Source organism: Oenanthe melanoleuca, chromosome 4 (genome assembly GCF_029582105.1).
Source record: "Oenanthe melanoleuca isolate GR-GAL-2019-014 chromosome 4, OMel1.0, whole genome shotgun sequence".
In the NCBI taxonomy this organism is placed as follows: domain Eukaryota; kingdom Metazoa; phylum Chordata; class Aves; order Passeriformes; family Muscicapidae; genus Oenanthe; species Oenanthe melanoleuca.
This window is the reverse complement of record NC_079337.1, coordinates 27,050,267-27,066,648: the sequence shown is the minus strand read 5'-3', so window position 1 is coordinate 27,066,648 and position 16,382 is coordinate 27,050,267. Positions and strand designations below refer to the sequence as shown.

The window sequence follows — 16,382 nt, the reverse complement described above, 5'->3', positions numbered from 1 at the left end:
GACCCAGACAGGAGCATCAAAGCTGTAAGTAATTGTCTGGTTTGGTGGAGATGACTGTGTGCTTGCCTGAATGAGACATGGCTTTTGCCATGAAGCGAGAGTGGAGTCCTTCTAACTATGGTTACAGTATCCAGCAAGGGACCCGGCCAGTGAAGGGACAAAGTGAGTGAGGAGAGGTTGCTTTTTTCCCATCCTAGTCCAGGCAGAGGCTAGGCACTTTTCCCAATCCCAGCCCAGGCAGAGGTTGGACCCAAGGTGGGGAGGGGGTGGGGGGAAGTGGAGAGCAACACACAAGTCACAAGGGGAAGAGGGGAAAAGCTGCTTTTTCCCATCCCAAGCCCAGGAAGAGGCTAAAGTTCGTTCCCACCCTGACCCAGGCAGAGGCAGAATCCAAGCAGAACACAAGGGGAGCATAAACACCTCAAAATAGTCCCTTGAGGTAAAAATAGGTTTTAAGTCCAAACGACCCACAAAAGGGTCCAAGTTCCTGTGGTCCACAAAGAAATAAAATCAGTGAGTGTGAATGAATGAATGCATATGTATTGTTAATTTAAAGTTTATTTTCTGAAAAGGTAGATTTTATTGTATTGTTAGAGAAGTTTTCTCTGCTGTGGAGGTTGGGGGGGGAGGATAAGTGACGTTTAAGTTACCAAAGAAACTAGTTAAAAGGAGGCTAAGGCCGGAGCTAAACAAACTGGCAAATATTCCCCGGGAGGCCTAAATTTGCCAGCCCTTAAATGTATTTGTAAATTCAAAAAAAACCCCAAGTAATCCAGAGAACAGGGAGTATGCTATGTGTGGGGCAGGAAACACAGAACTCCTAAGAGTAAAAGGTTATAAAATATCAGAAACCCCACAGACAGAATAAGAAAAGAAAAAGAAAAGAAAGGACTGAGGCCCTCTAAAAATATTGCCTACCCCATTAGCATGGGGTTTCCCCAGCCCCAGTGTTTTTCCCATTCCCAGCACTGAACCTCCGGCAGCTTCCCCAGCTTCAATCCCAGCTGCTGTGGCTTTTTTGCTGATTGCTCTGGCCGTGGCCCTTGCTGCCCTGGCCGTAGTCCCGACTGCCCTGGTCTCCCCACCCATGCTGGCACAGCCCATGCCAGTTCCCCTGCCTGATCACTATCCCTACTAGGCACCATAACCCCAGATGCCATGAGCCACATGTGCCCGGTCCATGCACTGATCTAAGTTCTAACAAAAAGCTCTTTGGTGGTTCTGGTGCCAGGCTCTGTCCCCAACCCCTATACTTTGGAGGACCAAATCTCGATCTCTCTCTAAACATTCGTGTTTTAGAGACGAGGAGGGGGACTGAGGGCCTGACATAGTTGGGAAAAAGAGCAAGCTAAGGATGCCTGTTTCTGCTGTGAAAAAAGGTGTTAAGATTTATAGTAATTACGAGGATAAAAAGAACTTGTGTAGTAAATATTACAAAAATATGTAATGTGTAACACTGTAAAAACAGCAAGGGCAAGGAAGAAAATGAGTTTTAAATTCCTATCATTAAAAGTGTAACAATTAAGAATGAAACCAAAGTGTAGAAAAGAAATGTCTTGCTGGTTCTGTTGCCTTTAGGAGCTGGAACAGAGATCACACAGAGTTAGGGGAAATAAATAGGTATTTATTGAAAAGGCCTTCAAAGGCCACACCCTGGCAGCAACAGGGCCACAGCGTGGCCCCTGCCCTGCCCGAGTGGCTCCAAGATGGAAGTAAAAGAGGGCTTGGTCACATGATTTCACATTTTTATAGACTTCAGTCCATTTACATACAGGAGTCAACCATCCAATTAGTAGTCTCAAATTGTAAGGTGTCCTCCTCCTCTTCTCCTGGCTGGCCTGCCCTCCTCTTCTCACGTTGTTTATACTTTGGGCCTGGAGTCTGAAGAAACTGTCCTTGAGTCCATAGCTGGTGTCGGACTGTTTCGCCTTTATCACCCTAAGGCACAACAGAAAGCATACCCAAGCAGAACAGAAAACTTAGATCTTAAGGCATCATTTCTCCCCTTTAGAGGCTTGACAAGGCCTCTACTACCTTGTCAAGTCTCTATTCTAAACTTATCAACAAAAGAAACTTTATAACTAGTCAATGTCTAACAATAATAATATAAATATCTAACATTAGACAAATATCTAATAACAAATACATACTAGAAACATAAACTTAATAACAGGAAACAATTTAGCAAGAACAATATTTTGCATAATCAAATATTATATAAAGAAGAACAGCAATTAAACATAGAAAAGAAACAAAGACAAGGAATCACCCAAAATACGCCATCATTTACATTTATCTTTGTTGTCAAAAATTGTTCAGGAGCAAAGCTTTTCTTAACTCTGAAGTAGTTAATATATCAGGAAAGCATTAGATGTTTATCAAAATATCTTTTCTTTTTGACTTCTGCATCCCAGTTTGCTGCACCGGGCAACTACAAACTTAGAAAATTTGGTATTTAATCTTTTCATTCCAGGCACATAAAAGGAGTCACCTGAAATGGGTGATTCCCAATGGGTAATTGAGATGCAGAAGATATGTTCTAATAAATATCCAATGCTCTGCTTTCCCCAAGCTGCATCTGCAGCGGAGGTGTCTCCCCTGGGACCTGCTCGTGAGACAGACAGCTTCCACCAGACAGCACCTCAGATGGGACCCAGAGCTACTGCAAACACCAGCAGATTTAGGTGCTCACCTCAAACATACATCCACATCTACAGCACAGAAACATCTTACAAACTGCAGGATTTATGTTTATCTGATGAGATGAGACACGTCCACTATGTTTACTCTCATAAAGTTTCTGCGCATAAATACCTCATGCCTGAGTCTGCAGTGTTGCTCTATTTGACAGATCAGGGGGAGAACTGACAGTACCCCACAAACCCTGAGTTTCGGTGCATTCCCTCTTAGGCTCATTTTGTTCCAGTGCTGGTCCAGCGCTGCTGCTCTGAGCTCTGGCTCTGACCCTTTTCGTACCCCTCTTGCCAGATTGCTACCAGGAGAGGAGGGGAGGCAGATCAACACCCCATAGCACAGGACAGCTTCACTGTAACTAATTTAGTCTGCCTGGGTGAGTGAAAGTAGCACAACAGCTCTAATAGAGGCTCACTGTCGTTCGTGTACCAGTGGCCTTTGCGCCACTTCAGTAAGTTAGAACTCACAATAAAGTCTTTCAGAAATTGGCAAATTTCACAGTGATACCTACAGATTATGGCAGGGCAGCAACTTATGCAAGAACAGTAAACAATATTTGACAGGTATTCTTTAACCAAGAAATCTAGCCATATATTATAGTTCTAAATTTAAATATAAAGTAGAATTATTTAATTACATATTGGGGATTAAGTCCCAGAGTTCGTGGATGAGTTAGCCAGTCAATGTCACCCACCAGGTTCCAGTTGTTACTGTTTTGTTTCTGCTGAGCCCAGACAACTCGAAATCTCTCTCGATACCAGGGTAACTCTGGAAGTAGGGGGTGAAGGAGATCTTGGGACAGGCTTCGATGATGGCTCGGCTGGTGACTTGCACATAGACCCAGCAGTGGGTAGTGCGGTGGGTGCGGAGCTGCTAACCGGCCAGCGCGCACGGGCAGTCGCTGCGGCCGTCCACCCGCACGGAGGTGGACACGGGCCCGCAGAGCGCGGGGCATCCGCGGCAGTCGCGCACCTGCAGCGTGTTGGGGTTGCTGCGGAGCCGCACCCAGCAGCCGCGCAGCTCCGACAGCAGCACGCCCCGCTGCAGCAGCTTTAGCTCTCTGTCTTGGGCGCCGCTTAACCTGCACAGCGGCGGCCCGCCCGATTCGCCCTTGGCGAGGCCGGGGCCGGGTGCCGCTCGGGGCCGCTTACTTTCTTGGGGACGCGAAAGATGAATTTCTTCTTCGGCTGCAGCCGCTTCCATTTCACGCCGTGTTGTCACCCCGCTTCCCGTGCTCCCCATCCTTTTTCCCTTTTGCGGGGCTGCGGGAGGAGGGGCCGCGCCCTGTCCTTCGGGGTTGCCATGGTAGCTATCAAGCCTAAGAGCAGAGGAGGTGCCACCTCTCCTATGGGCGGTTCCCTCTCCGCCTTCTTCGTAAAAGGTCTTGTCCCCCGGCCCCTCCTCTCGGGGCGGCACCGAAGGCTGCACACACTGGTTATCTCTTTCCTTTTTCTCGACCCCCCTGGGCGGTGCCGGGGACGGCAGCGCAGGTAGTGTGCATGGCTGCCAGGGCCCGCCTTCCTCCTTCTTCACTGACCGGGGCCCTGCCTGAGCCGCGCCCCACCTTTCCCCCCTCTGCGGGGCTGCGGGAGGAGGGGCCGTGCCCCGGTCCGAGCCCGTGCCCAGCGCAGCTGGGACCGATTCTGCTTTCATGGCAGGCGCAACCAGGTCCAAATCTGCTTTCTCCGTTTCCTCTGGATTTTTACATAAACTACTGAAAGTTGGCTCCTTCTTTTTACCCTTTAAGACTAATATATGCTTTTTCTCCTTTTCCCGGTCCAGCTTACATGCTGATATCAGGAAAAGCCGGGCATATTTTAGCTGTTCAAAAAATTTCTCTCTACGTAGTTGGGATATTAAACTTGATATTAATTTTCGATTTAAACTTCCAAACTTAGGCCAGGTTTCCCCATTATCTAATTCATACACTGGCCAAATTTTTTCCGAGAGTCTAATAAGTTTAGGTTTTGAAAGCTCAGAATCCTCTCCAATCAGATTTGCCCAGCTTTTCAATATTAGCCCCAAAGGGCTATCTCTTGGAATACTATTATTATCAGATTCAGAAGAGGATGTGCAACCCATTCTGATATCCTGAAATATAGAGCAAAGCACAAAACAGTCGGGATTTGAAACCATGACCCTCTGAGCCACAGCACAGACATTAGTTAACTGCACCACTCTTTGGCTTCAAGCCAAGAGCACTGCAATTCAAACCTGCTCTTTATGAAGGTGGTCCTTCTTACAGATAAAGAGCAGAATTGTTGTGCTGAGGTTCTCCAAAACAAATTCACACTTCAAAAATTACAAATTACAAACCCTATTAGCACATAACCCAGATGCTAAACTAACAGAATACCTTTTATTCCGTCACTCACACATCTCTGTTCCCAGGGTTCTTGGCTCTGATATCTCTGGACCTCCACTGGGCCTTTCCAGAGCTGCCGGCTTCAGTCCAGGGATTTTTCCAGATGCCTTCTCTCCTGGCTGGCTCGCCAAAAACTGTTGCCTTTAGGAGCTGGAACAGAGATCACACAGAGTTAGGGGAAATAAATAGGTATTTATTGAAAAGGCCTTCAAAGGCCACACCCTGGCAGCAACAGGGCCACAGCGTGGCCCCTGCCCTGCCCGAGTGGCTCCAAGATGGAAGTAAAAGAGGGCTTGGTCACTTGATTTTACATTTTTATAGACTTCAGTCCATTTACATACAGGAGTCAACCATCCAATTAGTAGTCTCAAATTGTAAGGTGTCCTCCTCCTCTTCTCCTGGCTGGCCTGCCCTCCTCTTCTCACGTTGTTTATACTTTGGGCCTGGAGTCTGAAGAAACTGTCCTTGAGTCCATAGCTGGTGTCGGACTGTTTCGCCTTTATCACCCTAAGGCACAACAGAAAGCATACCCAAGCAGAACAGAAAACTTAGATCTTAAGGCATCAGTTCCTTATATAACTTATATAACATATTGAGTTTTATTAATTAGTAGTAGACTAAGACTCACTAAGTGAAAAGCGTGGAGTGTGAACAAGCTAGGAAAAAGAATAATAGTGTAATAGTGTAGTGCCTCTTGCCATTGTACACAAGGTAGTAAAAGGTATAAATGCTAGATGTGAAATTAAGTGTGCAAATAGTTAAAGAACTGGGATCAAACTTCTAGAAAATAAGTAATTCTTTACAGTCTGTCAGTTCTAAGAAATTTTGAGTAATGATCAAATGTGTCTGTGTATAGCTGTGCTTCTCAAATACTGTAATCCTGACTGCATAGTGTTCTGGTTTTGCATGGAGGGAGGTTGCCTGAGAGGAGGAGCACAAAAGCACAGAGACACTCTATAACTTCCTCTGTAAGCTGCAGGGACCAGACGGAGGGCTGATTTAGTGGTTGACAGGCCGGGTAACCGATTAAAAAGTTATTTTGCTTTCATAAATTACAGAGGTAAAGTTAATCTGTCTGTTTTCACTTCCGTCTGTGGCACAGGTGAGAGGAATGTTACATTTGTCTTTACAAACAAGTTGTAGATCTGTTGGTAGATAAAGTTAGTGTTATGAATAAAGCAAGGCTAAGGCCTTTATTAAATAGCAGCTCTTTTATTAATGGGGGTCGTTGGGAGGCACTACGCCTGCTGCTGCTGACAGTCCAACGCTGGGAGGAGGTTCTCGTGCAGTCCTGTCCAGAGGCAGGATTGGGAGTTCCATCCTCATGAGCACACCGAGAACTCCATGGTAGCTCGTTGGTCTGGGGGAAGTTACTCTTTTCAGCTGCTCCTGAGATTGTGGTGATTCAACAGTCACAAAGGCCACATTGCAGGTGACTTAGCTTGTTAGTTGAGATGATCTGTGGACTTGGGTTTGGTGTTGGTTGGCTACTTTCGTGTATTTTCTATTTAGCAACAACTTCCGGTATTGGTGGTACTGGGAAACTATCTCAACCGTGCCTCTACCAGAACAGGTAAAAACTGACAGACAACAAAAATAAAAAACAACATTTCATTAACAAAGTCTGGCCCTTTTTAACTTATGGTATAAAATTTTTAACTGAATATAAGGTGCCTCTACGCAAAAGGAAAATTTAATAACAGGCAACGAAAACTGGCGCAGGAAAGAGGCAGTCGCTATTGGGGTTCACCTCTTTCCTATTATAACCCCTATTTAGGGTTAGGTCCTAATGGAGCGCTGGCTGCCCCTCCCTATATCCCCCTTACGCGTGCCACTCAAACCTGTGTAGGCCTCCGCACGCCCGGAGCCACCTGGACTTCGCGTGCCACTCACACCTCTTTAGGCCTCCGCACACCTGGAGGCACCCAGACCTTGAACTGGGATAGAGCCGGTCTCTAGCGGGGCCCTGATTACCCCCTCTCTCTACTCTTCCTAGTTATCACTCACACCTGTCACTCACACATCTAGGGCTCCGCACGCTCGGAGGCACCCAGACCTTGAACTGGGATAGAGCCGGTCTCTACCGGAGCCCCGGGTAGCCCCTCCCTCTATTCTTCCCAGTTGTTAGTGGGAGTTGGGTTAGGTCCCAGTGGGGCCCGGATACCCCTTCCTAAACCGTTGTCCCTGGGGAGCTCCATCCTAGTGGGGCGCCAGCTGCCCCTCCCTGCACTCCCCCCTTTTTATTACTCCTACTATCCCAGGAGGCGCCTCTTTCACACTTCAAGCCTTGGTAGGCCTCAGTTGCTTCCACCTTTTCCCGGACGGCCCCCTCGCGGGAGTCCGGAACCGCCGTACTCAGGGGCCCGCACTCCCTTCGGGAGTCTGGACTACCAGCCCCCGTCTCACTCACAAGACGCTCGCCTCCCGTGCCAGCGCCGGTCTCCTTACGAGCGCTCCTAGCGTTGTCCTAGTCCCACGCTGCTCTGGGTCCCGGGTGGCCAGCTGACCCAGAGGGCCTCTATCGGGGTCGGCGTCTTCCCCTCCAACGTCCTCTTCTGGGCGCGGCCTATCCCAGACAAGCCCCCAAATTGTTATGAATAAAGCAGGACTAAGGCCTTTATTAAATAGCAGCTCTTTTATTAATGGGGGTCGTTGGGAGGCACTACGCCTGCTGCTGCTGACAGTCCAACGCTGGGAGGAGGTTCTCGTGCAGTCCTGTCCAGAGGCAGGATTGGGAGTTCCATCCTCAGGAACACACCGAGAACTCCATGGTAGCTCGTTGGTCTGGGGGAAGTTACTCTTTTCAGCTGCTCCTGAGATTGTGGTGATTTAACAGTCACAAAGGCCACATTGCAGGTGACTTAGCTTGTTAGTTGAGATGATCTGTGGACTTGGGTTTGGTGTTGGTTGGCTACTTTCGTGTATTTTCTATTTAGCAACAACTTCCGGTATTGGTGGTACTGGGAAACTACTGGAGATTTACATATGGGGGTGTTACTGACTTGACAGGCAGGCAGCAGGCCGGAAACAAGCTAAGGGAAAGGGCGGAAATGGGTAGGGAAAAGGGCGGAAGTGGGTAGGGGAAAGGGCGGAAATGGGAGGTAACCGGGATAGGGAAATACAGTAAACTGGGGTTTAAATTACATAAGGACTACACATTTAACTGGGGAAAAGAACATAGCAACTTGACCAAAGAACCAACAAACGAACAAGTGGATAAAATGATAAGGTAAGCAACAACAATCTTTTTAACTCTTTTAGCAACCTTTTAGCTAAGACTTTTTACCACACTTAGAACCTAGAAATAAAAGAAACAGTGGGAGGGATTACACTGATTGATGAATGGAAAAAGAGATTTGCCTTTACAAACAAACTGTAGGTTTGCTGGTAAAAGAAATTGGGTAACAGAAGATGAAAGAAGCAACGGGGGGGTGGGGGGGGGAGGAACTTTGAATTCTACAAGAATTAAAAATTAAAAGGAAGGGTTATACATTAGAAGGGAATGTCAGGTGTCAGGCGTTCTGGGAAGTCTGTGCCTCTCGAGTACCTCAGCCAATGGGGAAAGAGAGAGGGAAAAGCGGCCGGGAAATTAGGATAGAAAGGGAGGCTGCGTCCTCCAAAAATCCGAGAGATCCCAGGGGAATGCCCCATGGCCTCTCCCTTTATTCAAATAAAGCAAAAAGGACTCCTCTGTCTCCTTTTTGGACATAAACCTCTGGTGTTTGTGAATTAACGAGCCCGGCCCGGCCCGGCCCCCCTCCAGATGCGGTCTGGCTGGGCGGGGATGTGGCAGCCCACCGAGACCCCCTCCCCCTGTTTTTGGCTGGGGGCCCTGGTGGCCGGGGGGGAGGGTTGAGGAGGCCTTTGCTGGGGTCCTGGCTCCCCCCCAGTGTGGCCACGACTCAGCCAGGGCTTCTGCCGCTGTTTTGGAAGCAGCCAGGAGGGGGAGAGGCCCCCAGCTGACCACGCAGCGTGGGGAGGTGCAGCTGGGCTTTGCAGTTTCATCCGGCCTCCTCCACGCGGCCCGAGAAGCCCTGGCACATTTTCCAGCATAGCCTGGTCCAGCTCCTTCACCTTCTGGGTGAAATTTTAACCCTTCTAATGCCAGGATAAGACTGCAGATCTCCTGAGCTCCCCTGAATGAGAGGAATAAAGCAGAGAATATACTGAAGTCAGTGGAGTGAGAGCTAAGCTTCCAAATGGGAAGAGATTGAAGAGATGCCACTGATAAGTGGCTGAAAAAACTTTTTGTGGGCTATGGGGGACTGGACTACACTGAAATTCCTTTAAACTGTGAAAAACTACTTGGGGAGGGTTAAAGTGCTTGAGGAAAAAGATCCTTTGCCCTGAGGGAATGGGTCTGTCTCTGCTGGAGACTGGAAAGATTTAATGAAAAAAGAGAAGAAGAGAATTTTGTCTTTGAACAGCTTGCCCTTAAAAGTAATACCCCATGTGTGTAGCGTAACCCATAACACAGCTCTGGAAAGACTGTGAAGATGGAAGAAAGTCCCACGGGCGGATACGAATTGTGAAAGTGAAGACACCCCCTATGCCTAAACAAAAAAAAAGGAACTTTTCTCTCTAGAGTGAACTGAAATGATTATTTAAGTGGATAACTGGCTGAAGTGTTCTCTGTATGTTGCTGTTAAGAAATGTGGAAGATGAGGGAGGGGGGAGGAGGGAATGATCTGGAAATCTTATACTGAATTTTTTTTTCCTGTGTTATTAATAAATTTCTTCTATATACCCTTTTAAGTTTTAGGCTTGCCTTGTCTTTGCTCCTAAATCCTATCTCTCAAAGAAATTGATTATATTAAAATTGGCAAACCCAAATCAAACCAAGACACCTAGCCAGCACCTGCAATCTGGCTGCTTTAGAATGTAAGCTGAGATAAATATTCGTGTAGGACAGCAGCAGTGGAGTGTGCTGCATTTAGTAAATCATAAAAATCCCACGATAACAGAATGCGCTGAGTTGGAAAGGACACATCAAAGTTAAGTCCAACTTGTGTCTCTGGACACCTGAAAATTCCCACCACATGCTGAAGGAGTTGTGCACACTTCTTAAACTCTGTCAGGCTTGGTGCTGTGACCATTTCCCTAGGGAGCCTGTTCAGTGTCCAACTACCCTCTGGGTAGAAAACCTTTTCCTAATACCCAACCTAACCTCTCCTAAAGTTCTAACCTCTCAGCTTCATACCATTGACTTAAAGCAGTCCTGGCTTTTGTGTAAAGTTTGCAATGATTTGCTAAGTCTTCTGTGAGTGCAATGCCACAGATAAAAGTAAATAAATGTGCTGTGCCATGTGTTCTAAACACACCCTCCCTGAGCAGGGAGAGAAGACCAAATGACCCACTGTGGTTCCTTCCAACCTGACACATTCTGTAATTCCCTGATTCCTTGAAATGTTTTAATGTTTACAGGGGAATGTGTGTAAAGCACAGTAGCATCTAGTGCTCTGTAAGCACATCAAACTGATGTGGCTTATCCTGAAAACTAAATTAATGCAGTAAATGAGACAATGCTGAAGCAAAAGTTAGCAGCAGCTGCCCCAAGTGAGGCAGCATAGAATAAACCTTATAAGAAGAATTTAAGAAACAGCAGTTAAAACTAAGAAAGATCTCTGAAGTGTCTTGCTCCTGGCAGTGTGCAAGAAAATAAGAAATAGGAGATGTTGTATTAGCATGACACACCTGCTACATATAAACTGTGATGGCTAGTTTAAAAGAAAGTAACTTCAGCAGCTTTTGTACGGTAGTTAAAATTCTAAGCAATTAGGGCTGTTAAATTATCATTTTTAATGTTGTTTTATGTATATTTATTTACTATTTCAAATGTTTTTAGCCTCAGTACTTGGGTTACCTGCCTGTTTTGTGTACAAACAAAAACACTAGCAGCGGACTTTGAGCTTTTGCATTTGAGAAAAAATACTTCCACTCCAAACAAGAAGATCAAGACTGTTTCAGTCAGAAAGTTCTCATATTGTGGCCTTAACCTGTGACTTATATAATAACTTGGCTTTATAAATGGGAATTTCTAGTACCTGTTGAATGGAAAATACCTAAGAAACAGTAAAAATCTACATCTGAGAAGTGTCAAAGATAATTTACCTGAAAATTAGCAAAAAAGTATATCCGTATTGTACTGTGTTGTGGTGGTGTCATTCCTATGGTAGGTATCTCCCATTCACATTATGTGTCCAATGAAAAAGAAATTAATATAAGGAAACTGTTAATGTACTTAATACCCTATCAGCACAAGGAAAAATGGAAATTGATGATCATAACTGGTGGGAGTTATTTAAGAATGGAACAAGGGGAAAAAAGAAAGCCAAAGCAGAGGTACTGGCAAAAGAGTGCTGGAAAGGGCTGCATATATTGTGCTATTACTGATGTACCTCATACTGGAATGTTAAAGCTAAAAGCTGGGACAAAATTAAGAAATGCTACCAAAAGAGGAAGACAAAGTGGGAGACCCCAGGACATATTCCCTGCTGCCAAGAAGATTAAACAAATCTAGGCTATTGGTAGCAACCCTGTAGGCCTTGAGGGAGGCAGAGGGATGAAAATAGTCATGGGAGTCATCCTATTGCTAATTATAATAAAAGGAAATAATGCTGATGTTTGTTCCAAGTGTTACCAGACACCAGGTATGGTGGAGCACAGTGTCCCCCCTTACCTTCCACACACATATCAATTCGGCCTGCTATAATAAGCACAACTTAGAAACCTGCATGTCACGGGGAAAAGTTACTTGGTAGCCACCAATTTGGGAGAAGAAGGGTGGGCTCTATTGGCATACCAAAGTTGCACAGTAGGAGAAGCATACCTCTGTTTCACGAAAGAATGTATGTGGGGATATTCAGATCAGGGAGGAGTTCAAGGTTACTACAAGGAGGAATTAATAAAGAATATAACTAAAGTGTTCAAGGGAACAAGGACAAACCATGAGGGAAGTTTTAACTTGTATAAAAAATTAAAACAACAACTCAGCAAACCGGACTTACCCATCTTGGGAAAAAAAATTATTTATGGAATTAGTGAAAGAAATTACTACCAAACTGAACTTAACTCACTGTTGAATCTGCAGGAAAAGATGGAAAGGGACATGTACCAAAAAGATGGAAAGGGACATGTACTCTAGGGATTATCCATCCTGCATTTTTACGTTGCCAAAAAGAAAAAGGTAATAAAGTCTTAGGAGCTCGCTTGTATGAAACTTTGTATCAAAACAAAAAGAGCCCCTGCAGAGGGGGACCCCAAATCTAAAAAGATGATGAGTGGGTCTGTCGCACTCCAATTTATATGCTAAATAGAATTATCAGGCTACAAGCCGTAGTAAAAATTACATCCAACCAAACAGCCCGAGCAATGGAAGTGATAGCTAAACAACTTACTCCAACTAGAGCAGCAGTATATCAAAATCGACTAGCCCTATACTATCTATTAGCTGAAGAAGAAGGAGTGTGTGGGAAGTTCAACAATTCTGAATGATGCTAAGTAATTAATAAAAATGGTGAAGTAATTACTAAAATTACAGAAGAAATAAAACAAATAACCCATGTACCTGTACAAACACTTACAAAGTAGTTCAAACCACTGTAATGAATTCAGGCCAAGACACATATCCACCTAGATGTGAACCACTGTTGGGAGTTGAGTGTTTTTCTATTACTGTGTCAATTTAAAGAATTTTTCCCATTATCATGCTAGCGGAACTTGCCGGGTTACACCCAGGATCTTTGACGAGTTTAGACAAAAGGAGTAGGTGGGAGCGGCTTCCAGAGGGGCTACTCATGTTTCTGGAGGGGTTACTCGTGTTTCCGGCAAGTTTCCGGAGGAGGACCCCCCCTCTTCAGCCACGCGGCCGAATTCAGGAGAGCCATACCCTCTGCGATCACCTGCCCTGCATCTCTCCCCCGTTCCAGCCTCCGACCTCTGCGGACACAGCTAATCACCCAGACACAAACGGTGAGCGAGGAGCTGCCCTCCAGCCGCTCCCACCTGAGACCGGCGTGGCCGCTGCCGCCCCCTCCCACCTCCGCTCCCGCCCGCTTCTCTGCAGCTGCTGGGCTTTGTCTGGAGCACCGGGACCGAGTGCAGAGAGAGTGTGCCTGCAGCTAAAGAAAGGACTGGAACCGAGTTAGCTGTTCGGTTTTGTTGGTAATTTTAACAACTGCTGTTGTTTCTGCTTGTACGGTTAGATATATTAGTAAAAGAGCTGTTATTCCTACCCCCTTATCTCTGCCTCAGAGTCCTTGATTCAAACAATTATAATACTTGGAGGGAGTGGAATTAAAGTCTCTAGTTCAAAGAAAAACTTCTGTCTTTATCGGCAGACACCTGTCCTTGAAACCAGGACAACCACAACTGCTTCAGGTGAAAAGTTTGCCTGCCCCCAGCCCTCAGCCTATATCGGGGCCACGATCTGTTGCACCTACAATTCCCCCAGCTACCGGGGCTCCCGGCTTTCCAGCCACGCAGTGCAACTGCCCTTCTCACCTCACAGAATCACAGAATTGTTAGGAAGTCATCTAGTCCAACCCTCCTGCCAAGGCATGGTCATCTAGAGCAGGCGTGTTGGGGGTTAGGTTTCTTTTCTTTTGTTCCTTCTTACCTATAGGATTTTTCCCATGGGTTGCTGGGAAACGCTGACTGTTGGTACTTACGGGCTCTTTAGAAAAGGAAGAGTTGGCTGGGTCCTGGTAAAAGGAGGGTGGGGGGCAGCTACTACCTCTCCCGGGCTGCAGCTTCAGAGAAATGACGTTCGCTGTCGCTTGGGAAAAGGAATTCGCCATAACCCAGTACGGAGCTGATTTTTCTTCTGTGAGGTGAGCCTCTGCTCGTGAGAGCAGACACTGATCTGGGATCTTATTAACACCTACCTCCCTAAAACAGGGACATATCACCATCTGCTCGAGTACCCGGGAATCCTGAGCCCACCTCTCCCTCCTGTGCTAGGAGCCGACCATCGCTGCCCCAGCCCCGCCGCTCCTTCGGCACCGCTCTGGGTCTCTCTACGCTGTAGCCCCGCACCTCCCTGCCCTGCTGGGACGTCTGGCAGTTCCAACAGTTGCCACGAAGTTTCTGATACATCTCGCCCACCAGACCGGGATCTTTTGCTCATTCCTGCCGTTCCATCTTAGTGCTCTTCAGGGCACTAAGTTCTGCAGGGGCACTGGGATCGACTGCCCCAGGGCTTTGTGAAGCAAATCCTCTCCTCCCTCCTTTCTCGTCTTGGCCGAGAAGGCTGTCAGAAGGTCCCTGGTTCTGTTTGTTATTGATTCCATACTTGTTATTGTTTTTGTTTGCTTTGTTATACTAGTAAAGAACTGGTATTACCATCCTCATATCTTTGCCTGAGAGCCCCTTAATTTCAACGTTGCAATAATTTGGAGGGAAGGCATTCTCCAATCTAAGGGAGGGTCCTGCCTTCCCTAGATGACACCTGTCATTCAAACCGAGACAAGGTGACACAGGAACTTGTCCGGGTGGGTTTTGAGTGCCTCCAGAGAAGGAGACACTACGACCTCCCTGGACAACCTGTTCCAGTAATCTGCTACCCTCAGCGTAAAGACTTTCTTCCTCATGTGGAGGTGGAACCTCTTGTGTTTTAGGTCATTGCACCTTGTTCTGTCGCTGGGTACCACTGAAAAGAGTCTGGCACCATCCTCCTCTTGGCAGCTTCTTGCCCCCGTTACGAGACGAGGCGAGGCACATCTCTCACCCTCCACAGCAAGCCCTTTCTAACTTTTAGCAGGAGGCCGCCTGGGTTCGCACATCCCGCTCGCTGCTGGGCGGTGCCGTCCCGGGCCTCGCTCGCCGGCCTATCCCCGTTCGCTGCTCGGCGGAGCTGCCCGGCAGCGGCAGCCAGGTCCCTCCCCCCGCGCACGCCTCCTCCACCCCCTTTTGTGGCGGTGCCAGGCGGCCGCCCGGCTTCCTGCTGACGTCGGAGAGCCGCGGATGGGCAGGAAAGGGCGCCTCTCCTCCCGCCTCGCCCCGGCGATAGCAGCGCGGAGCGCTGTCCGGAAGAAGCACGGCGGAGAGGGCGCAGGTACAGGACGGGCCCGGCGGCCAGGAGGTCCGGGCGGCCGCGCCGAGGGGAGTGTGCGGGCCATGGCCGTCACCGCTTCTTGAATGCTGTCAGCTGCCCCTCCGCCGCCGATGGCCGAAGCCTGGAGACTGGAGGAGGACGAGGAGGAGCTGTGGGAGCTCGGCAGGAGGCACCGGAGGGTCGCGCTGAGCTCGGCAGCAGGTGAGCGGGGAGGGCGCGGCGAGCCGTGGTGTCGGTTCCTTTAGGATGTCCGTGGCCCGCTCCCCATGTCTGGATTCCTGCTGGGGGCAGGGCGGCATTGGCGGTGCCGCCCGGAGGCCCGGCGGCCTCGCCGCAGGGCAGCTCGGTTCAGCTCAGGTGCATCCGAGCCGTAGGCGCGTGCCCGCGGGCCGCCCCCAGAGCCTGATCCTGCTCCGAGCTGATTATAGTCATATAGTGGTTTAAGTTAGAAGGAGAGTTAAAGATCACCTGGTTCCAACCTCCCTGCTGTAGACAGGGTTCCTCAGAGTCCCATCTAACCTGTCCTTGAGCATGCCCAAGGATAGGGTATCCACAGCTTCTGTGGGCAGCCTTTTCCACTGTTTTGCCACCCTGAAGCTAACATGGGCACGTGCTGACGAGCACAGACGTGTGCAGGTGCATAGGGTGCCCTATCAGGAAATTAGTGCCCTTAAAGTACCAAGGTAGAGGAACATCTAGATAGGAAAGTTGTTCACATTTAGCTATTTCTATATACGTATAGACAGCATGCCCTGGTGAACAGGCAAGAACCAGTGCATGTGAGAAGGAACGGAGCTAGGGAGTGAGCAGATTGGTGTGTCTTTGTAGAGAGACCTGGACAACAACAAGCTTTTATTTGAAGTGATGAACTCGAGTGGACCCTGGCAGCAGCTGAAATTACTTAGTTCAGATACTATTGTCAATTGAGGGTCAAAGTGAATGTCACTGTCCTGTAGTCACTGGGGTGTGAATGCAGCATTTTTTTTTCTGTCAGTGTAAAATCCCTTCCAGAATTAATAATTTTCATGAGGTCTGTTTCCAGTAATCTCAGCTATGCTACATAGTTGAACTCCAAATATGCTGTTTTTTAATAATTATGATACAATTGTAACAATATAGCACCTTGTGCGATTCATGTGAGTTTGCATCCATTTGAGCAACAAGAAATTGAGTGTCCCTTTGTAGTTAACAAAAACACAGCAACATAAGGGATCCTAGGGGAAAACTTTTGAAGGGCAGGCCCTGTTGCATTCAGTGGCTGAAGTTATG

The 16,382-nt window shown here is 47.6% G+C and overlaps 2 protein-coding genes and 1 long non-coding RNA gene across 16 annotated transcripts in view; 2 read left to right on the top strand and 1 right to left on the bottom strand.

The window, feature by feature from the left end:
• Positions 1–1,605: 1,605 nt before the first annotated feature.
• LOC130252770 (tubulin-specific chaperone C-like) lies at positions 1,606–4,120 on the bottom strand. Its single transcript, XM_056490692.1, has 2 exons — positions 3,389–4,120; positions 1,606–1,938 (listed from the first exon to the last, which is right to left on the bottom strand). The coding sequence occupies exon 1, from the start codon at positions 3,934–3,936 to the stop codon at positions 3,568–3,570; it is 369 nt and encodes a 122-aa protein (XP_056346667.1). The 5' UTR covers positions 3,937–4,120; the 3' UTR covers positions 1,606–1,938; positions 3,389–3,567.
• Positions 4,121–7,875: 3,755 nt separating this feature from the next.
• Positions 7,876–14,409, top strand: LOC130252769 (uncharacterized). Its single transcript, XR_008840429.1, has 3 exons — positions 7,876–11,154; positions 11,810–13,222; positions 13,958–14,409. It is a non-coding gene; the product is annotated as an uncharacterized LOC130252769 (long non-coding RNA).
• Positions 14,410–14,975: 566 nt separating this feature from the next.
• Positions 14,976–16,382, top strand: part of SH3D19 (SH3 domain containing 19) — an 81,960-nt gene continuing 80,553 nt past the window's right edge. For 7 of the 14 annotated variants that reach the window (XM_056490678.1, XM_056490676.1, XM_056490675.1 and 4 more), the window contains exon 1: positions 14,976–15,314. In XM_056490678.1, the coding sequence (XP_056346653.1) occupies positions 15,197–15,314 (118 nt within the window). In that variant the 5' untranslated portion in view covers positions 14,976–15,196. The remainder of the gene's footprint in view (positions 15,315–16,382) is intronic. The other 7 variants (XM_056490677.1, XM_056490683.1, XM_056490682.1 and 4 more) reach the window with 2 other exon arrangements.

Bases quoted from the DNA above. Each gene is read 5' to 3' on its own strand.
- LOC130252770 (XM_056490692.1), bottom strand. From the start codon at position 3,936: ATGGGGAGCACGGGAAGCGGGGTGACAACACGGCGTGAAATGGAAGCG.